This window comes from Bombyx mandarina, chromosome 04 (assembly GCF_030267445.1).
Source record: "Bombyx mandarina strain Sakado chromosome 04, ASM3026744v2".
In the NCBI taxonomy this organism is placed as follows: Eukaryota; Metazoa; Arthropoda; class Insecta; order Lepidoptera; family Bombycidae; genus Bombyx; species Bombyx mandarina.
Genome location: NC_143211.1, coordinates 15862302 through 15886136, shown reverse-complemented (window position 1 = coordinate 15886136; position 23835 = coordinate 15862302). Strand labels below are relative to the sequence as shown.

Here is a 23835-nt window from a genome sequence, read left to right as displayed (position 1 = left end):
AATGTACATACATACAAACTAGAAAATGTTATTCCTTAAAGACGCAAATTTTAGGATAGTGGTAAACACGCAGACTTATGCGGCATCACCAGTATTTCAGATAAGGACTAAGTCATTGGGTATCAAACAGGTTCGGAAATGTTGAGTGAATGGAAATGCGTCTTTAAATAAATAATTCGACACTCGTAATTAATTGTATAAGTGAACAATAATTTGTAATTGCTGCAATATCTGTTTGCGTGTGGAAGACAAAAAAAATCAAAGGGAAAACAAGCGAATCAGAAAACCCATTTCATCGGAGCAACGAAAGGCAATTTTCTATATTATTTGTGTCGAAATTCCCGAATTATCTGCAATCAATCGGACAAAAGAACAGAACGAACGTAGTTATTCGTCGTACATTCGTTTCATTTATCACGGAAATCGTTTGTTTCGGACAACAGACGCGGCCGTCTTGTTTACTTAGACACAGGACTACAAGTCTAACTATCATCAACGAAAACATTGATATGGCATTTGAAAATTTAATGGATTATTATTTAAAAAAAATGTGTGTGTGTGTGCAAGTTACACACAGTAGAATTGAAACTTATAAAATATAAAAATAATCGCAAGGGTCAACTACTCCGCAGTTCAATGGAGCAGCCGGACCCCGGGGGAACCGCCTGCATGGTCACGGTATCCCGACGTTAGGTATGATATAGCAAGAGTAATACGAGAACGTCTATCAACTGGGTAACATCTCGTCACCGCGATTCAGGAATTGTTGAATTTACGTGCAGCGACATTTGTTGATAACAAACTAAATATAAATAAAATAAACATGGCGCGTAACCGAAAAACGTTACATACGTTTTTTCCTCCCTACGTCGATAAAGAAGTTTCACTTCAAAAAGTACTAAAATTTTGATCTTACTGACATCAAAGCATATGTGGATGTCTAATGACTTTCTCGTGAAACAAATATCAGGTATCGTACAATATTGTTGGAAACGAGAAAGACAAATGTTCTCAGCTAGTTCTGTCATTGCACACGGCTAAGTTCCTGCCGAATTATCACGTAGCCTAAAGTTAGATGATAGCTTCAAGCTTTTCAAACAGTAACTAGTATAATAATGCTATTTGCTAAAATAATATTTTACAATCCATTTGAATTACATACATTTAAATTGTTATTACCAAATAATTGCAGAAAAAAGTTGAGACCATCTTTTCTAATTGCATATTGTTATAAATTTAAGAAAAATAAAAAAAAAAGGCTTTTGTCGAACAGCGATCAGCTTTGCTCATGGACATATGCAATGTATGTCCCAACACAAGAATTGCACAGCCATACCGCTGTTTACGAAAATGATAAAATTGTAAGTTTTGTTTTGCTAGATGTGGGATTGCTTTTCATGGGATTCTTCATCTTCGTGGGAATGGTAATTCTCTTCATTCATTCTATCCTGCAGCGATGATGCATTTCCAATTATCACTTTTCGCACGTACGATGGGGCTCTGGAATAAACTCCCTCCGTTGTATTTCACTGGCATGCACTCCTTGTAAGGAATTTAAAAAAAGTCCTACTCGTTAGTGGCCATGGGTTATAATGGCCAATTAATACACTATCCTGTTGCAGGAATGGAAGCAGTAATGCGTTTCGGTTTGAAGGGTAGGACAGCCGTTGTAACTATACTGAAATTTTAGAATACTTATATCTCAAGATGGGTGCGCATTAACGTTGTAGATGTCTATGGGCTCCAATAACCACTTAACACCAGGTGGGCTGTGAGCTCGTCCACCCATCTAAGCAATAGAAAAAAAAAGGAAGCAATTAAAAAAAATCGTCTCAAAACTGCGCTGATGTTTATATCAGTCACATTTTGAAATGCACAAAACCGCTCCTCGAGACTATCCATTGAGTGTATTCGTTTGTGCACGGAGGGCCGGGGGGTCGCAGGAGTGGCTGTTTGCGAGGGTCGGGACTCTAATGGTTCTCTAGAGCTCGTACACTCGACACACGAGTTCTTGCGATCGCTGCGTTGCTTTGTCTCTTCGTGCTTCCCTGTAAATCTTTAGTGTTATAAGTGGTAGTGTAATTAGTGTATATTTTTTTTTATTTCACACACGAGAGATGAACCCAACGGCTGAGACGGTTACCTAAACCAGTAGATACGAGAATCTGAATTCGGCTAGCCATCTTGAAACATGAGTTTGAAGTCTCAGTTCTACAACGGCTGCCACATTCTTCAAACCGGAACATGTGACTACTTAGCGCCATAAATAAGGAAAGCGCTAATGCCGTGACGTGTAGGATTACGCGTGTGACTTATTACATAATGACAATTAATACTTTATTTGACACATGTAATTGTGTTTTGCTTAGATGTGTGGACGAGCTCACAGCCCACCTGGTATTAAATGGTTACTGGAGCCCATAGACACCTATAACGTAAATGCCGCCACCCACCTTGAGATATGAGTTCTAAGGTCTCAGTATGGTTACAACGACTGCCCCGCCCTTCAAACCGAAACACATTACTGCTTCACGGCCGAAATAGGCGGGGTGATGGTATCTACCCGTTTGGACTCACAAGAGGTCCTACCACCAGTAATTACGCAAATTATAATTTACTTACCTATATAACTACGCCATATTTACGTGACGACGAATACGTCTTATCTATTAGATCAACAAATATGTAAGACATAATAGGCATGTGATTCCACATCCACAAGTCATGGACTGTGAAACTTAACAAAGAACCAACTTATCCGCAAGCCATTCAGAATACTACACTCCATAAATTTGAACCAACTTATATTTCTAACTTAATAGTGAAGTTCAGGCACGAATACGAATCGGTGCTTAATTCGACTGTTAACGTAACTTAACCTTAACTTAACCGATCCAGTTAAGTGCAACGATCGTTTTAACCATTACAGTTAATTAGTTTCGACCCTTCGGCTTCGTTTGGGCCAGCTGTCTGTTAAAATGGACGCGTAGAACATTTTCTATGTAGTGACGAATAAAGAGAATCCTTACATCAAATCTAGTAGCAACTTGAAAAATGTATTTTTTACTCTTGGTAGGACCTCTTGTCCGCGCGGGTAGGTACCGCTGCCTTGCCTATTTTTGCCGTGAAGCAGCAATGCGTTTCGGTTTGAAGGGTGGCGCAGCCGTTGTAAATATACTGAGATCTTAGAACTTATATCTCAAGGTGGGTGGCGCATTTACGTTGTAGATGTCTATGGGTTCTAGTAACCACTTAACACCAGGTGGGCTGTTAGCTTGTCTACCCAGCTAAGTAATAAAAAAATGTATGATAACTTTTTTTAATTCCTTCCTCAAGTCGACAACCATTAAAATATGATGAGATTAAGACCTCGTCTTAAGTTGCAAAATTATAATAGGGGCCTAAACTGTGGAAACCACTTAATACTTGATATGTCATGCGCTCGTATGCTTATCTACACCAAGGAAAAGCTACTAATTAAGTTCAGTGTAAAAAAAGTTTTCTTTCACAATCAAATTATCGATACTGCACATAAACGCGACTGAATAAAACATAGTTATGTATTTATCGTTTTCTCTTAACTAAAAACGCAAGTCATTTATATTCGCTAAATGAATTCAGACAAAATACCTACGTAATGGTAATAAACGCCTACGAAAGCGTACTAAACTCGCTAATATCATTGCTATTCTATAGCGGCCGCAAATATATTTATGAGACAGCTCTCGTTATTATCCGGGCACTAATACTGTTAGCGGGACCGATGTAAGCAATACATTTACTTCAGCAAAACATTCCCTCTTCTGCAGAAACGTATTTATTTCTATCCCATTCCGCTTAACATGATCCGTAAACTAAACAAGTTTCGTGAATTATCTAAAACGTACCTTAAACTGTAAGAGATAAGTTCGAGATTGCGTTGACGCGTTCGATGCGCGCATTTACAAAGGCTGATAGAGTGGTTCGTACTTTTTGCTCGCCAACACGACACCGGTAACGACTTCCCTTGTAAACGCAAGCGAAAATGCAACGATTCCTAAATACGCACGAATAAGTTCCGACGCGGGCCGATCTTTGATCCGGCACCGACACGAGCAAAACGCACCTCGATTGTTCGAATACAAACGGAAATATTGGAGGTTCGTGTGAAAAATGTATATATTTTTTCAACTGCACACGTATTCGTGACTTCTGACGTTCGGCATTCGTGATTTATAGCCGAACCGAAAACAATAGGGGGTCGATAGCGAATCGATTTTTTTTTCGCAGCCATGTTAGTAAACTCGTTTAGAACGACGTTCTGTTAGGCGTCGGGCGACGGGACAGTTTCCGTGAAAAATTACGGTGGGGTCGGCTGAGCGACGCCCGTAGCCCAGTTTCGGGACGAGCCGAGTCGCGGCACGACCCGCCGATTTTCCTAGACCGCTTCGTGCAATTTACCCGAACGCATCTACCGACTAAATTAGGAAGGAACGTGTGCTACAAATCAAATAAATAGGCACTCGAAAAGCTGATGAAATTACGTGTCCGTTAGTTACGTAAGTGTAGACATAGCATCGTGTTTCTGTAAAGCCATAGAATGACAGTAGGTTATAAGGTTTTTCGAGTCGTAAATGTAGACCTTGTAAAGTCGATAATTACCATGAAAACTTTATTTATGATTGAGCGTTTACTGATGGCCCTGACGCCTTTCCAGTTTCACAAGAACAGATGGGCGGGATTTACTAACAGCTACTTTGAGCGCCTCCAGGGGAGACCTAACAACTCAAGAGTAGCTGCTTCGCGAATTAATCTACTACCGGATCGGAATCGTAGCCCGCTGAGAAGATCCGGCGAAAAACTCAACGTGCTGATGCTTAGGTTAGGTTGCACGTCGAACTCTTTGCCGAGTTCGACGAGTACGGTTACCGGGGTCTCTACTCCTAGTAAACCACGAAAACTACGGAGCGAAAGGAATTATCAGAAATTGCAAAACATTCAGTACAAGTGCAAGCTTGAACCGTAAAACTGTAAAAAATGTTTTCAAAAATTCAACTCAAATAATTTCGTCTGGTTTTGATAAATTCCGAAGCTACGATGCTCCGTTCGGTCAGTGAGTACTAATAGTAGAGAGGGCACTACAATTGAAGTGGTTTTATTGCCCGTGAGGCGAACGGAAGGCGAGCGAGCAATTTGGCGGGGCGACCGCAAGAGCCGCGCATGTTTATTAGACACAAAGAGCCCACCGCGTCGGCACCCGATTTGCATAACGGTCTGTGTCGTAATTAGAAACCATCTCGGACGTACCTCCTTTGTCCTGTCTAGTCTGGAGGGGACTGCATCAAACGCCTTATCTCTAGTCGGAATAAGCTGTAACATAACAATCCTGTTAGCATTTTTTACTGGTGGTAGGACCTCTTGTGAGTCCGCACGGTTAGGTACCACCACCCTGCCTATATCTGCCGTGAAGCAGTAATGCGTTTCGGTTTGAAGGGTGGGACAGCCGTTGTAACTAAACTTGGGACCTTAGAACTTATATCTCAAGGTGGGTGGCGCATTTGCGTTGTAGATGTCTATGGGCTCCAGTAACCACTTAACACCAGGTGGTGTGTGAGCTTGTCCACCCATCCAAGCAATAAAAAAACGCTTTTTTTCTCTCTACCTATTCGTTGGTAGCCCAAAAAGCTATTCCAGCTACGCCCGGACGGGTAGGTGAGCCCACGGACTCAACTGGAAAGAATTTGCTAACACTAGCCCTAGCAGTGCTTCGTAGAATCTACGACCGGATCGGAGTCGCGGCCCACTGAGAAGATCCGGCGAGAAACTCAGTGGGCTGTGTCTATCGCTCTTCGAACTCTTCGTCGTAATCGACGAGTACTTGAGAGATCTCAAAGCACCGAGAGTGAATCCGGGAGATCGGACAAGGCATGTTTCGGACGATGACGGCTTTGCGTTGCCCCATTGCGGTGGGATAAGATACCTTCTCGTAATCTAAAACAACAACTATATAGGCGCTTAAAGAAAATTTAGAACTCTGTATCGTAATTATTCTTGGTCCGGGAATATTAGATCAGAAACTGAACCATTGAATCATGTTGCTAAACTGTTCCTTGTTGGAACTATGTAGTGATAACGCCCACTATAAATCGTTCTCTAGGAATGCCACAGAACACTTACACGACAGAGGTGACCGGGGTGTAACTCATTAACTGTAGGCCCGTTTACGAGGCCTGTTGTATCGCAGGATAATGATGCTAACCTATATCCTTATTTACTGCAAATTGTGTCGGCTCTTCTGTGAGACCCTATTACACTGTACAAATGTAGGTACTTGCAATGATTAGTTGCCTATGTTGTATCTTATGTTCGGCGTATCCCATTTGATGAAAAATGTCGTATGCTTCAGAGAACAGGATAATATTAGTGGTGTGTGTAATCTTACTAGTGTGACGTCATTAGCTCGTCATCTCTGGGGTTGTTGATCTGATATACTCATCTCTTCTTCTTAGTCGAATACTCCATTGCTGAAAGTCGTGTCCCTGAAAGCCCTTCGTGGCTCTTTGTACCATCAGCTTCCATTTGCTTCGGTTTTCGGCTTCTTTACTCATAGTACAATGAAAACAAAAATCGAATATCCAATTAGTTCTTTCGTAGTACATTCTTAGATTGGAACAGTCACGTCGACTCAAGCTAAAGTGGTTTTGTGCATTGGAAGCTTGCTGTGTTTCTTACAAAACTTGATCTCCCAACAATTAAGTGATTGCTAATACTCACTAAGGATTCAAGTAATCATTTGAACAGTTACTTATAAGTTTCGTATTTTAATGGAAGATCGAAAGCACCCGCCCACCTTGATGAGATTGTGAGTAGTACTACTAGACTAGTTAGTACTTTTAGTACACCGCAATACGGTCTATATTCATAATAGTTTTTCAATTATGGGTTAGTTCTTTTAGACTTTTAAAGAAATATATTCGGCACTCTGTTTATAGTAAAAAATATTTCAAACATATTCAATATGAATCAAATTAACTGACACGGATATTTTTATAAAGACCCATAATACAATACATCTCGTTAACAAACAAAAAAGGCTTTCCGCGTTCGACAGCGCACACAAGATCACGATTAACCGGCAAAATTACTTACGTCGAATGAAATTAGTTCTTAACGCGCACGATTTAAGGTGCACGCATTCCATCGCCAAGGTCGTATCGCATTAGGGCCGAGCAAATCGTGTGTGAAGTGAGTTCGTTGGGGCACGCGTCCATTCCCAGCCGGTCTGTGAACGCACGGACGGCGCCCGTCAAACGCACAGTTCGCATTGTTGTTAACATTACACACTCCGCTGAAATGTAATCAAATTATAAATACTTATTGGCGGTAGGACCTCTTGTGAGTCCGCACGGGTAGGTACCACCACCCTGCCTATTTCTGCCGTGAGGCAGTAATGCGTTTCGGTTTGAAGGGTGGGGCAACCGTTGTAACTAACTATATATTTGAGACCTTAGAACTTATATCTCAAGGTGGGTAGCGCATTTACATTGGAGAAGTCTATGGGCTCCAGTAACCATTTAACACCAGGTGGGCTGTGAGCTCGTCCACCCATCTAAGCAATAAAAAAAAAAGAACACTAACATTTCCTCGCGATACCACTCGCATTAAATTCGGAACAAACAACTACAAACTCACTTTGAAATGTTAATTTTTCGTTTTATTCTTCTTACGTCCGTGGAAAACAAAGTTGTTACGAGATGTGTAAATTTCTTTAAAGCTATTTAAAAGCTATAAACGCAGCCGTTATTTTTATGACATACAAAGACGTGCATGAGACTTTCCTGATCATCTTCGTCTACGGACCGCAATATGTATCGAGCCACTGTCGATTATCGAAAACCACTAAGTATAGTCAGCTGACTGCTGGTACAGCGTACCTATACCAAGCCGATCAGGATGTGAACCAATCATGTACTATGTGCTATAGGATGGAACGATCGTTATACAATAAAACAGTGGCTTCGCCCTCGGGTCTTGAGGTGAATAGCGGCAGTCATATTGTCTTGCATACAAAATTCAAAAAGTTCCCTAAATAAAATTATTTCAATTTCTAATCATAATTAATTGTTCACAGAAAACATCTCAGAAAACGAACAGTGATATAATGAGAAGGACAGCGGTAAGTTTTACATATATTGTATTATTTCGTTGATCTTTCAAGAAGACAAGATATCAGATAATATTATTTATTCATAAGATACAATCCCTATCATGCGCTACTATACGGCATGCGTCTCAAATAATACATTGTTATATTCTGCTTACTTTTCTGTCTATGTCTGATACGAAGATTTATCTATTCCTGTTCAACGTGTGAACTATTGACCTTTATTCCAATGTAGTTAAGATCGATTTCATAAGCCAAATATTGGCATTCTAAGAGCTATGATGACGACTTAACACTATGCGAATCGTCTACAGATCTATAATACGGAATATAAACGGCCGCCTGGTGTAGTGGTAAGTGACATGGTCACTACACAAGGGGGTCGCGGGTTCGAATCCCGCCAAGGGAAGATATTTGTATGATAAATATAAATGTCTTTCCAGGGTTATGGGTGTATATTAAATATATGTATGTGTATAATAAAAATATTATATTTATTTCCGTTATCTGGTACTTGTAACACAAGTTCTTTACGAACTTAGCACGGGACCAGTTAACGTGGCGTGATTGTTAGTAAATATTTATATTTATACTAGCTGAACCGGCAGACTTCGTAGTGCCTCAATCGATAAATAAAAGACCTAAACTTTTATATAGAATAAACTTAAAACAAACAAAAGGAATCCGTCCGACGGGGAACACGTCAAAGGGAAAACAAAATTGTTATTTTTATTTAATTCCGAGAATTTTCATATTTTAAACCTTCTCTGGACTTCCACAAATAATTCAAGACCAAAATTTGCCAAATCGGCCAAGCCGTTTTCATGTTATGTCGTGACAACGGAAAACGGTTTTCATTTTTATATATATAGATTATTTATATAATTATTAATTTGAAGCTAAGTTGCAAAACGATTCTCTTCCGTGTTCTGGAATATTAAACTCGAAGCCTTGAAATCGATAAATATATATGTAAATGAGCATAATTTGTAATGTTCCAATAGACAATATCGAATGTTCTTAGAAGCCACCACGACCGTACGTACGTACAGCCACTCGACGACACTCGATATTAAACCGCTAGGAATTCTCAATAATTACAACTCCAGCGTAACGGATATCTTTCAATTAATATAATTAATATCGTCTTCATTTTCAACGTAATTAATTTGTGTAATACGGATTTATAATGTAAGGTATTATCATGATTAATAAATACACTTGAGATCGTGAAACATCTTTACGGGGAGTGCACGAAATGATCAGGATACAATAATTCTCAACGTTAGAAGCACGAGGTGGTAAGATTTCAAATTGCTGTTGTTTAGCCAGTGGCTTGGCTTTTTTTTATTGGTTAGATGGGTGGACGAGCTCACAGCCCACCTGATGTTAAGTGGTTACTGGAGCCCATAGACATCTACAACGTAAATGCGCCACCCACCATGAGATATAAGTTCTAAGGTCTCAATATAGTTACAACGGCTACCCCACCTTTCGAACCGAAATGCATTTATTACTGCTTCACAGCGGAAATAGGCGGGGTAGTAGTACCTACCCGTGCGGACTCCCAAGAGGTCCTACCACCAGTGATTACGCAAATTATAATTTTGCGGGTTTCCCTTTTATTACACGATGTTATTCCTTCACCGTGGAAGTCAATCGTGAACATTTGTTGAGTACGTATTTCATTAGAAAAATTGGTACCGGCCTGCGGGATTCGAACACCGGTGCATCGCTACACACGAATGCACCGGACGTCTTATCCTTTAGGCCACGACGACTTTGGCTGCGGTATTGCTCAAGTCCAGAGGCGTCAGTAAATACTACCGTCAAGTAAAATGTATGCTCGTCTGCATACATCGACAATAATAAAAAAAGTAGCCACGTTTCTCATCATATGAATTCCAATCCTGTGTTGAATTCCATGAAGACTTAACATTGACCTATAAGGAACTAAATAACAAATTTTCAACTTACAAATTCTATAATAGTATTTTTAAAGAATGACTTCACATCATAAAACCTTTACGAAGGGTACTATCATAAGTTTAAACGAATTCCTTGGAATGCATAAAGTTTTAAATCTTATTGTTCTGTAATAATTATTATATTTAAGCAAAGCAATCAAACCTAAAATAACATATATATGAAGCTATAAAAACGTGTTTAAAACATTGTGATGCCCTCCTGGTCTAATGTATAAAACACGCCGTGTATTATTTTAAATAGAAAAACCGTGAAAAACCACAAGGCTTACATAATAAAACAAAAACAATGCCTAACAAAAACATTTAATATAGAAGAGTGGAGAGCGAAGAGGTCATTACTCATAATTAGCTCCTGTAAACTTCATTACCCGAGGCATACCTACCTACTGGTGGACTTGTATTATTTTTCGCCATTCTCTTTAATTACCACAGTAAAATTCTGCCGTAAATATTTATGTCGACTGGAACAAGGCACTAACAAAATTACCTTTTTTCAATAGGTTTTTTTTTAAAACTATCTTTCACGATACAGTCTCTAAAAGGAGACGTGTTTCAAATATTTTTTTGGAAAAATTAGTTATTCAAATTTTAAAATTATCTTACTTTCTAACTATGAACAATAGTGTTCTTTTTAGTGCGCTCTTTTAGTGAGCTCACGGGCTCAACCTGAGAGAATTTGCTAACACTAGCCCTAGCAAGAGCAGTGCTTCTCAGAATCTACCACCGGATCGGAATCGCGACCCACTGAGAAGATCCGGCGAGAAACTCAGCGGGCTGTGTCTATGGGTTAGTTCGCTCGTCGAACTCTTCAACGTAGTCGACGAGTTCAATGTGGACGGTGGCCGGTGCTTCAGGGTCCTAAAAGCACCAAGAGTGAATCCGAGGGATCCGACAAGACATGTTTCGGATAAAAATTTTAGTGCTTATTTCATCAAAATTTATATGAATTATATGAAATATTTTATTTATACATATTTATATTATATGAATTATTGATTAGTATGAATGGTTGGCATATTCTCACTTTGCCGATTCAAAGAACAAATTTATATCTCTATCTGTAATATAAATAGCCAAAGACGAAACGGTTAAGTACCGGTACCTTTATTCGTTAATCGATATTCTTTACTTTTATTATTGTCGATTTTTTTTTTTTTTTTTTTAGTTTAAATCAATAACAAACCTATAGAAACAATTCAGTACATAAAAGGAATCTAACTATTGGGCTATCAATAATTATAATAGAATTTAGATAATTATTCTGTAAACGGCTGGACCAATTTTGATGGTATCGATGCGAGTGTTACAATGGATTTCAGGATTAATTTACAACTCAAATCGGTAGATGGCGCTGTGATTATGTTTTAAGTTTATATATTTTACTTTTTTTTTTTCAAAGTAGAACAAGTACTGCCGGACCCATACTTAAAATTAATACAGATAACATACAATATTTTTACGAATTGTAACCTCTATACAAATTAAAAAAAACGAGAAATAGTTAATTGATATCCTAAAAATATTTAGCACCAAAGGTTTTTTCATACCATTTATACCAATGGAAGAAACACATCGTTTAGAATAAAATAATATAAAGCAAACTTTCATTAAGTAAAAAACAACTAACATCAGACCGGTTAATTATATCGCAGAGTCCGCTATGTACTGTACTGCACATACACAATATAGTAAAATAATCACTTTCGTAAACAGTGCCGGATTAAGCAAGCGCGGGCCCTGTAGCTTTTAGTAACCATATACCAAAAAGTATATGGTTACTAAATAATAACTTGGCGTCGCTCGGTGGAGCAGGAGCTAGGGGTCTTGGGCATGACGTGGGAGGAGTTAGAACAGACTGCCCAAGACCGATATAAATGGAAAAAATTGATTCGAGCCCTACACCCCAGCAGAGGGTAAAAGGAAAGAATGATGATGATTATGATGAAATAATACTAATAATAATGTAGACTGTTAATCTTACAAATAAATATATAATTTTTACAACTTAAATCGAGCCATCTCAATTCTCCTACACATCCACACTGTGTCGGGTAAGAGTGCTTGCATACGTCAGACTTTTTGTAGAGCTGATTATCAGGCTGATTGAAATTCTACACGTTTATACAAACAACTTTTTCTTAATAAGTCGCTCAAAAAATTAAGCTCGGGCAGAGATGAGTGGGTTTAAATATGCGGGTCCCCCGTTCGCGCGGGGCCCGTAGCAATTGCTACATGGTTAATCCGCCACTGTTCGTAAAGCTTACCATAACACTATCGTCCGAGTCTAATAAATTTGCCCCAAATCTCAAAAGTCACACAATCACAAAACACAAGAAAGATTCCTGTAAATTTTCGGTCCAGGGTTATAACAATTATAATTTATAATAATAGGCAATTATAAAAGTTTACAAAATAATTATCTCTATATATAAAAATGAATTGCTGTTCGTTACACCCGTATCTTTAGTCGTTTACACGAGCTTAACTCGACTCGACTCAACCTCCAACGCGCGTTTTGGTATGATTAGTCGTAAAAATAAACTCCACTCAAACGTCCTTGGAAAATTTTCCTAACCGGAGTGAAGTAAGCGAACTGTCAAGTCAAGGTACGTCGCGACGTACCTTGAACGTTCCTCAAGGCTGGTTTTCTATCAATGTCCAAATAGTATGTGGACCGCAAATGGAAATATATGATATTGTTGTGCAATGGCCTGGATCTGTGCATGATTCCCGCATATTTTGATAATTTAAGTATGATAATATTTATTAATAAAGTAAATAGTTCGAGGTTAGACATTTGAAACTATTTATTTTATTTACCTACATAAGAGACATATTTTGCTTACTACCTGATAAATAAAGTCAATGCGATTATAAGTTTTATTTATATAATAATAAACTGGTGGTTGTGGAAAAGCACTTCAACAACACGATGCAACCAAATTCACACAAAAGCGGCGAATAAAAATACAAAGCCGGATCCGAAATCTAAAATAATAATAGGTTAGAAAATAAATAATACACTTTCAGATTTACCGCACGCACACATATTTACGAATAACTCAGCAACCAAAACATCAAACAAGTTCATCTAGTGTCAAACAGACAGCGGCAGCTTGACTTTGACATTAAACAATGACCATAGACTACAGAACTCTATGGGTTTGATGCTAGCTTGATCAAATTTTCATCATTATTACCTCACTCGAGGACAGTTGAGGAATATTGTAATGGTCGACTAAAAATACCAAACTCGAGTAAGTTTGGAGGGAATTCTCGAGCATCATCGGATGAGTTAAGAGTGGAGGACTATTTTACGAAACGTCTAAAGATACGGGCATTAGTCTCGCTAAAACTCGAGAACGGCTGAACCGATTTGGCTAATTGTGGTCTTGAATTATTTGTGGAAGTCCAGAGAAGGTTTAAAAGGTAGATAAATATGAAAATGCTCGGAATTAAATAAAAATAACAATTTTGTTTTTCCTTTTATGTGTGTGTCCCCCGTCGGTCTTTTATTTATCGATTGAGGCACTACGAAGTCTGCCGGGAGCTACAATAAAAAAAAACAACAAATAAAGCAGAGATGAAAACACAATTTAATAATAGTTTATATTATAAAGGCTATTTTGCTATTCGCCGTAAAGTTATGAAAGATAACACCAAGTCATAAGTTTTGTGCGGGTTAAGGTTATTTAGAAAGTAAACGGTTATTTAGACCGGCAGAGCTTACGAAAATTTCTCAGAAATTTTAGCTTACTGGTGTGTTCATAGCATGGGTTTCTTATTATTACTGGATAGACAGGTCAATGAACTCACCTGTGTGCTTTGTGCGAGTTTTTTAACGTTCTCGATAGCGTAAAAGTTAGCCCAATTTTGTATGCAGTTGGAACAGCGACCCTAGCGGCAAAAGTAGGCAAATGATCCCATAATTTGATCCCATAAGGATAATTTGCGTAATTACCAGCGGTAGGACCTCTTGTGAGTCCGCGCGGGTGGATACCACCCGCCTATTTCTGCCGTGAAGCAGTAATGCGTTTCGGTTTGAAGGGTGGGGCAGCCTTTGTAACTATACTGAGACCTTAGAACTTATATCTCAAGGTGGGTGGCGCATTTACACTGTAGATGTCTATGGGCTCTAGTAACCAATTAACACCAGGTGGGCTGTGAGGTCGTCCACACATCTAAGCAAAACACAATTACATATTGTGTCAAATAAAGTATTAATTGTCATTATGTAATACCTCACACGCGCCCCAACTACCTAGGCAATAAAAAAAAAGCGCAATGAAAATTAAAAAGGCAAAAATTAAACGTAAAAATAATTTTGTTTATGTAATAAAACTATCGAGAATTACTTCACGATTTATTATTGAGGATTTTCTTCAGAACCCACAAATAATAGCCAAGTAATTCCATTCAGAGTGTGTTATTGCCTCATTACCGATTCGGGTCACGGCGGCGCTCCCTCCTGCAAACCCGGGCTGCACTCATCAAGCCCGAAAACTTACAAATTAATACGTGCTTAGAGTTTCATTGTAAGCGATCTCTATTCGTAAAACGATTGGACCGGTAGATACACATTCAAGTAAGTAATAGTCCCAATTACGTTTCTACTATAGAACTCAATGGACGCGTGCCCACACTTTGCAGATCTTTGAAGTCGTCGCGGTGTAAAGGTTAAGACGTCCGGTGCATTCGTATCTAGCGATGCAACGGTGTTCGAATCCCGCAGCCGGGTACCAATACCAATTTTTCTAATGAAATATGTACTTAAGAAATCTTCACGATTGACTTCCAGTGAAAGGAATAACATTTGCGTCCACCAATCTGAGCAATAAAAAGAAAAAAAAAAGAATAGTAAACCAAAATTTTACTTGTCCGTTTGTTTGTGTATTTGTTCATTTGAGCATACTACAAAAATTGACAGCTAAAGCTAAAAGGTGAGACATTAAGAACGGTACAATTTTATTTAAGTTTGACAGAACCGCTAAAACCAGCAGTAGAAAATGCTGTGTCCCCAGCCTTGGTCCATGAGTATCGGTGAGCGTTCACTAAGAGCTCTCGTCCGGTAACGCTGATACAGCCTCTCAAGGCTATCAGCATAGGTAAAAAAAAAAACAAAGAAAAAAAACTAAGAACCTAACCGAAAAATTATATGTCTCAAAAGCACTAAATATGAGGTTTTAAATTTTAGGTTATTTATTCTATAATCATGAATATTTAAGATATCAACACACATATACAAGATAAATTTATACATACTATATTTCAAAAATATTCATTTCAGAATCAACACTTTTGTTTTACTCTAAGCCATGTCTACAATATTACTACATCCTTTCTACGTTTATCTAACGAAGTTATCACTAAATATCTATCTCTCCTTTACGAAACCCTAGCAAAATATCGACCGACGTTCTGACCTATCCAATTAATTACCGATAGTAGATCATTCACCAATACTCGACCACAAATCCTTTAACACAAAGCAATCTACAACGCAGTACTCAACTATTGTGGAGTGCCTTGGAGATCGGTTAGTGACACTTACCGGTGCCCGACGGACTCTACACCCGGTGTACCGGGGATCTAACACCGAGCAATGAATGTGATTCGAAATAGAACGGTCGACTAATCGATGGCGGAATCCGGCGGTACCGCAAAATCGGATGCCATAACTTCTCAATCTCCGAGAATTCTATTGTAAATAAAGTTACGTGAATCGTATTGGTTTGTTGGATGCTGTCGACGGGAAACAGGTCCTCGCTTAATTACGACATAAATGACTGACTCGGTGGCGTAATAGTTAACGCCCCAGACTATTGTGCCGAAGGTTGCGGGTTCGATTCCCACATCGAACAAACATTCGTGTGATGACCCGATATCCTGCACTCATATCGTCATTTACACACTCCATCGATGTCTTCTTCGGTCGACCTCTTCCCCCTCTACCTTGCACTACCATTTCCATGCATCTCCTAGTCACTTGCATCTTCTCTCTACGCATCACATTTCCATACCACGCTAACCGTCCGCTCTTTAATTTGTTGTCTTTCACACTTCCTCTGATATACTTTTGAAGTTAGATACATATATTTAAAAAAAATAGTTTTCAATGCAGAGCACAATGAATGGACAGCACAGATTCCCTGAAACTCTCATGAATACTCTTGAAGCCCATTACATTGAAGCCCTTAGTTGCCGATACTAACTTTTCAGTGTAACAAAGGCAGGGATGTAAATTCAACTCGGAACTTCGCTCGTCTAACTCGGCGCTCCCGCTGTAGATCAACTTCCGAACCATTTATTCGAAAATCAAGTTATTGTACCTCCACGCCTCTCGTAGGTCATTCGGAGGAATTACATCGCAACTTTTTTGATTAAGTCCGAGATTAATGTCGGTTGCAGGTGCAAAATATATTAATTTTTGTACCGATATGATTAATGCATAGTTTCCGTGTGAGCGTGCTCGGTTCTCTTAATTTCCTCCTCCATAATTGTGCAGGCGCCATAATTTACGACCCGGAAAGCAGGAAAATATCTTAGAGCCTATCACACGGTGTTTCAAGAGCAACTTCGTTACAAATGACAGGTTGACTAAAAGGTAGAGTCGTTTTAAAATTTCAATTAGCTTAGACCGACGAGCATTTGTCTACTATATCTTCAAAAGTAAACGAACGATAATAATATCGACGCTTGAAAGGCAAACGCGACTAAGCGACAATGCGTGAACTTTACAGTAGACTAATTTAAAGTTGAAATACCTGAAAACAAAATTTATTTTAACGAATCCAGCTGTAGTAGAATCTAGCTAGTAGCTGTAGGATTGATATGATTTTAATAGAACTAGAATTAATTTTTTTTTGCGCATCGAATATGATTTTTGCATATGGTATATATCATTTATAGAATATGGTATATATCATTTATGTACAAATCAGTTATTGTCGCTTAGTCACGTTTGCCTTTCAAGCGTCGATATAATATGACATTTTCACATAAACAAATTTCTAAATTGTATTAATTTCTTTTACTTTTTAAACATCCTTCATTATTTAATACAATGAATTACTGTTGCATTTCCAAGTTGGAATGAAACATTGTAATTTGTTATGAATTTAAACTCTCCGTCCATTAGGAGCGACGTTTACTGAATTTCACAAAGACAAATCTAGTTATAAGTGTAACGCGGAGCGTCCAAACAGTGTTATCCGTTTATTTTGGTACGTTCTGTTGCCGCATATCGCAAATTAAATAACGTGTTTCGACTATGAATAACAACCCGCAGCGGCTCAGCACGCGCACGCCGCCCATTTTACAATTTAGTTTTTGAAATTTTTTCTTTTTTTTTTCAAAATGAGAATAATCTCATTGTTGACGCTTGAGGATTGTTTGCGGTTTTAAATTATTATGCACGTTCCGTTTCTTTCATTTTCAACTGACAGCTGCGAGCTGTTTTCAATTAGCCAGCCTTTTGTTCGACTAATAGTTTGTAACTAATTAAAACGTTTCACTTAACCAACAATCTTGGACATTTATTTAAATTAGATACTGTTGTAATTCTATTTAAATTTATATTAACTTCTTCTTCATTAAACCGCGGTGAGGAGCCCATTTCATTAACGTTAAGACGGCCAGTATTTTGAGTCTAATTTACCGCTCCAATACTTGAATATTTGTTCACCTGAGGCCCGTTAGCCATTTCATAAGCTTTATTAAAATTCCCCGTGACGCAAAGGGCGGGGTCCTTATTCCGGAATAACGTGAGGTCGCTTTATTATATCGGATCTCGCAACGCACGCGACTGTTTGACGTTCTAATTGCAGGCGCGGCTGCTAGATACGAGTCACGGCATTATGTCGAGCGAAGCTTATTACAACGCTCGCTCGGTTTCGGTGGTGCTAAAAGTTTCCCTTAATAGAACAGAAATTTATTGCCAACATAACTCGCCGTCGACGAATATCTCGGTACATTGTTGCGTAATTTGGAATGTAAGTGATGTGTGTAACGTCTCGCGAGAGGCCCCGGCAGTCGGGACGACGCCGTTTTATGACGAAATTCAATCTAATGTTTTACACGATCCCTGAAATTGTATTGCTCAATTTGAAAAGCTGTTCTCTTAGCCAATCATACGGACACGATGTAGTGTTGACAAAAGAGAATGAAAAATATGCATTCAGTTCTGCCCGTTGGCTCGTGCAGTGCACCTTTCGTTACAAACAAACTGCATACATAACACGAAGACGAGTGACATTGTCTGCGCTATGTAATCTGTGGACCAAACAGCGCACAGATTAGACAAAAGGCGGCGCGCGACGACTCGAGAATACTTCCCTTGTAGCGCCCGTGTGCGTCGGAGCTTGAATAAAATGGCTGCTTAGTGCGCTTTGCTTATTCACTGTGTTTGCTGTACTGGCTTTGGGCTTCGGTAAACGCAGGGGCCCTGATAAGACAGAAGGCGGTTTTTACAAAAATTCATTGTTTTCATTAAAAATGAGAGACGCCGTTAAACATCTGAAAGAATATGAAAAAAAATTCATTTTAGAACCTTTGGGAACGTGTTCAGATGTGGTCCTATTTATAAAGATCAGTAGTTTTTGAGCTATCCATAAATAATGCATATTTGATTGAATTCGTATACATTGATTCCCATATTATCTCATTTCATTTAATTTCATCCCAGTTGATTAATGTCCCAAATTAATCATTTTCATTTCATTTCATTTCAATCCATATTCATCCATATCATTTTTCATAAAATTAAGAATATCAATTAAAATAAGACATGACTTAAAGGTCTTAGTTACCAGGTCATAAAATTCCTTAAAAAAAAAAGAATACATTGATGATATCTCATTATAATATATATGTATACGAAGTCGATTTTCTTTTTTGTTAAAATTTTAAATAACTAAAATTAATATTAAAATGCTACAAATATTTTGTTGAAGGTTTCTTTTTTTTTTCGTTTTAATGTGACAGTCGTGATCACGGCTCATGTCGACTATTGTTTTTTTTTGTAATATCCATAAACAAAAGGGTGAGTGTCTGTCCTACTTCAGCACGCAAAGGGAATAACTTCCGAACCTTTCATGTGACCTTACCATGTTCCGTTACTACTCGCAGTTAAGGTAAACGCATATAAAGGGTGTTGTTATCTCTACATTTTATTTGACACAATTAAATCTTTCACTGATGTAAATTAGCAACATCTATTTCTTGACTCAAAAGCTACACAAATTTTTAATATAAAGTATTTCTTTCATATCGAGTAGTGAAAGACTATATATTTTTGCAAATGTACAGGAGAGCCATTTAAAGTTTAAAATTTTGGTAAAAATATTATAGTAAAAAATTCTTCGTTTATTAAAATGCCCTATTAAAATAATGTAATAGGGCAAACTTAATTGAAGTTCAACCCTTCACCCGTGGATATGATTTATTTAAATTTTAAACTAAAAAAACGTTAAATCCGGAAACATTAAAGATGTTGTGAATAGTAATAAGTTTATACTTCACAAGTACAGAGCAGTAATTACTCAAACGCATTGCACAAGATGTATTGACCCAGAAAAACAAATTGATCTCGGTCATCAATCAATAAAACAGACACAAGGTAAGAAGGGATTCCGTTATGAGCCTTGTATATTGCGATAATCAAGTGCTTGACTTAAATGAACTTTTGATCGTGTAATCTCGCAACTCAGTTTTTTTCCCTACCGGATCGTTTGTAGTATCAGAGTTACCCTTACTCCTTACACAGGTGAGCTCACAGACTCAACTGGAGATTTGTTAAGACTAGCCCTTTTTTTTGGTCAGGAGTAAATCGCCGGACTTCCACACTTCACTAGGGATAGAGGGCGGGGCGTGTCGGAGTCGAGCTGACTAAAACCTCCTGTCGCTCAACAACCCACGTCCGAGCCTCGCATGAGTCAGAACTCATGTAAAGGCAAAGGGGGTAAAGTAAAGTGTTTAGTGCGGAGCACATCTCTCCCATCACCCTCCCCCTCGGGACGCCGGACCGGCAGTCGTCGGCGCCACAACCACCGGTCCTCTGTGTTGACAGGCTATCCGAAGCCCGCCTAGATGGTGCCGGCTAGAGTGGTTTATCCTACGGAATACCCCACTGGGTCAGAACCAGCGTGGGTCGAGGATAGCCGGCCTTCCATCACCCGGATGCTCTTGCGTAAAACGAGTGCAGAGCAGCTTGCACGTCGTCTTCTTAGGCCCCCTCGCCGGTCCCCAGACCGACATGTGAGGGGGGCCCGAAACACTTAGAGGGCCAGGGCTTGGGCGAGATCCACCTCTCTGGCCCCCGCTCGACGGTGGCGGGCTTGTGCGTCGCTCACGCGCCCCGCCACCTCCTTCTGCGAAATGGTGCACTCGCAGAAGTCCAGGATCGCCTTCGTAAGACTAGCCCTAGTAAAAGCAGTGATTTGTTAAATCTACTACCGGATCGGAATCGCGACCCACAGAGAAGATCCGGCGAGAAACTCAGTGGGTTCAACTCGGTGTTCAGATGTTACTAGTGACCATCGGGCACCAGGCTTGCAATCTCAATTTTGAGTAGAGTAATTGTTTCTCTACTCTCGAAATAGGAACGCAAAATTGCTTTGGTATTACCAATAAGCAGAGAGATTGTAGTTTTTTCAGTGTACTCATAAATCCTCCTAGATGTAAATTTGTTGAGTGATAAAATGAAGGGTTAGAAAAACGTTATGTTTTTCATTCAAATACAATAATGAACTTTAACGGTAACACTTATAAATCATAATTTATTGTATTCGATCGTCAAGTCCCATTTAGTTTAATAGCCTTAAATACTCAGACCTCTATTATAAAAAACCTACCTAAGTATAAAATAATGTAAGAATTGTCTTACTGTCATTATATTAACTTACCGATTATATACCGCTATATGACACAATTAGGAATAGTTCGAAATACAATATACATAGTTAAATAATCTTCCAGAAACTCAAGTACAGTCTAAACATAATACGTGAGTTGTGACAGTAAATAACAAAATGATGTTAGATTGATCGACTTCTAAAAGGCTCATTGTGTAATAAGCTTCGAATACGCCATAAAGCCCGTGTAAAGCCCCTGATTTCAAGTAAGCTGACGTAATGAGGTCGTATGACGGCCATTGATAGATCGACTTCGGGGACACTAGACGAATCTTATATTTATATATTGAATGTTTTATGGCTTTTTTTTATATTACCGTGTTCTATTTTAATACAATAAATATTCATTAATGAAAACGTTTCCTAAATATTAGAACGCGGGCTGATTAGTAAGAATTTACTACAAATCTAGTAAATACACATTAATGACTTTGTAGATTTTTTTTTGGAATGTCACTTATAATGAGTATACATAAGTTTTTGTGTTAAATATATTAAGTTGTCACGGAACACTATCAAAACAAAAGTGCCACCAAATATCTTGAGACGTCAGATCGAGATCTCAATTAATAAAAGAGTTACAGTAATAGCGATTTTAAAACGGAATACGCGAATAATTCACAATACGATTGATGATGCCAACACTAGTCCGTGCGTTTTAATAATATGCATACCAAAGTGATTATAACAAAAAAAATATATTTGGAAATACCTAATTTGGAAAACATTATTTGGTTTCAAATTAAAATGAAAGCTATTAATGTACTTAATTGCACATTAATAAAAACTTAAGGTTTAGATATTGTAAAATATCAAATTCATATTGGTGGCAACATTATCACAGGTGCCTCAAAGATCGTATATAATACGTAACAAAGTTCCACAACGTTTTCTGTTTTTCTCTGCATATATTGTACATACTTTATACACCCAAATCATGTGCTGTTTTCATTATAACTCAACTCAACTCACAATAGATGCTCCAGCAACAAATTGCTACTGGAAAGCATATTAATAAGTAATACCAGTCATCGTTCTCGTCGAACCCGTTGCTTGCGACGAAGGGCTCGACGGGTAAATTAACCCACAGACACAGCACACTGAGTTTCGGGCTCTTGCTAGGGTTCGTGGTAGCAATGTCGTCAGGTTTGAGCCCCGTGAGCTCACCTACTAGTTAAGGTTACGCTGAAAGCTATCAGCATAGGTAGGCAAAAAAAAGTAATTGAATTTGAAAAAAAAAGAACGCCGAACAAATCATAATTCATATTAAAAAAATAACAAAGATTTTTTGAATTCAAATTCCCTCGTTCTGTTCTAACCCGGTGCGTACACAAATGAGAAACGAACGAATACTACACGAAAAAGATTTTATTGCGTCAATATATCAAACTAATGACCTCTGTCGTCGGATGACCGAGGCTTTCCTTATATTGCGATTTAGGCGCGCTTGTAATTGATGTTGCCAGATAACGTGTCAAATTTAATTTTATTATTTTGTATAAGAAAAAAAATTTCTTTTTTTTTAACTTCGTTCCAATCCTAATTATTTGTAATGCTTTAATTACCATACACGAAAAATACATGAAAGCCTACCGCGGTATCGGAATACAGTAACTATGCAACTACACTGATGTTCAAATCCCGCATACAGATACCGGTTTTTTTAAAGGAATTTAATGAAATACATACTTAATTTAATTTAACACGTGTTCATGAACGACTTCCACGATGAAGAAATAACATGATGCTTAATAGGTTGGGTTCACGGTTTTGGTTTAATTACACAACCCGTAATCAAACCCGTAAAGTTTTTAAATTTACGTAGCTACTGGCGGTATTGTTAATGTTATTTTTATTGTCAGCCGACACAGATCGTTGCCACTATTATGCCTTCCAGTTCGAAGAGCAGGATAATTGAGATTTCGACCTCATATCTCGAGATGGGTGACGGAATTCACGTCTATGCGCTCCGGTATACCTTTAAGTGGCTTCACCAATCTAATACAATAAAATAAAAATCTATTCTATATACATATATAAAAATGAATTGCTGTTCATTAGTCTCGCTAAAACTCGCGAACGGCTGGACCGATTTGGCTAATTTTGGTGTTGAAGTATTTGTGGAAGTCCAGAGAAGGCTTAGAATGCTCGGAATTAAATAAAAAATACCAATTTTGTTTTTCCTTTGTTGTGTCCCCCGTCGGACGGATTCCTTTTGTTTGTTTTAAGTTTATTTTAGACAAAAGTTTAGGTCTTTTATTTATCGATTGAGGCACTACGTAGTTTTCCGGGTCAGCCAGTAAAATATAATATAAAAAGCTAGTCTCTAAATTCCCACACTTGGCAACATTACACCGAGCCAATGGCACAGATAATAAATGCAAGTTTTATAAGCCGCCTTATCGTTGTGTCGAGACCTGGATTTATGGATCTGTGCGACACACGAACGCTCCCACGGTGATGCTTCGTCGGATGCATTCTTAATTTGTCTTCGAAGAATTTCATATCGATAGATTTCGTTAATCATTATTTATGTTATGTTGATACCTTTAACTGGTCGTTGTATAACTAACTATGCGGTTTCAAACGAGCATGGTTTCAAACAGATTTTTTTTCGATTAACAAATTAAAAATGGTATATAGAGGCTGTATAAAATTAACATCTAAATTTCATCAATTCATATTCATTGTGTTTTTTTTATATATATTTTTATTGCTTAGATGGGTGGACGAGCTCACAGCCTACCTGGTTACTGGAGCCCATAGACGTCTACAACGTAAACGCACCACCCAC

The 23835-nt window shown here is 38.3% G+C and overlaps 1 protein-coding gene across 5 annotated transcripts in view; it reads left to right on the top strand.

Annotated features, from left to right (window-relative positions):
- The window catches only part of caps (capricious), a 476818-nt gene that overhangs the window by 379278 nt on the left and 73705 nt on the right, over positions 1–23835 (top strand). For all 5 annotated transcript variants that reach the window (XM_089727184.1, XM_028180283.2, XM_089727186.1 and 2 more), the window contains one exon: positions 8111–8155. In XM_089727184.1, the coding sequence (XP_089583310.1) occupies positions 8111–8155 (45 nt within the window). The remainder of the gene's footprint in view (positions 1–8110; positions 8156–23835) is intronic.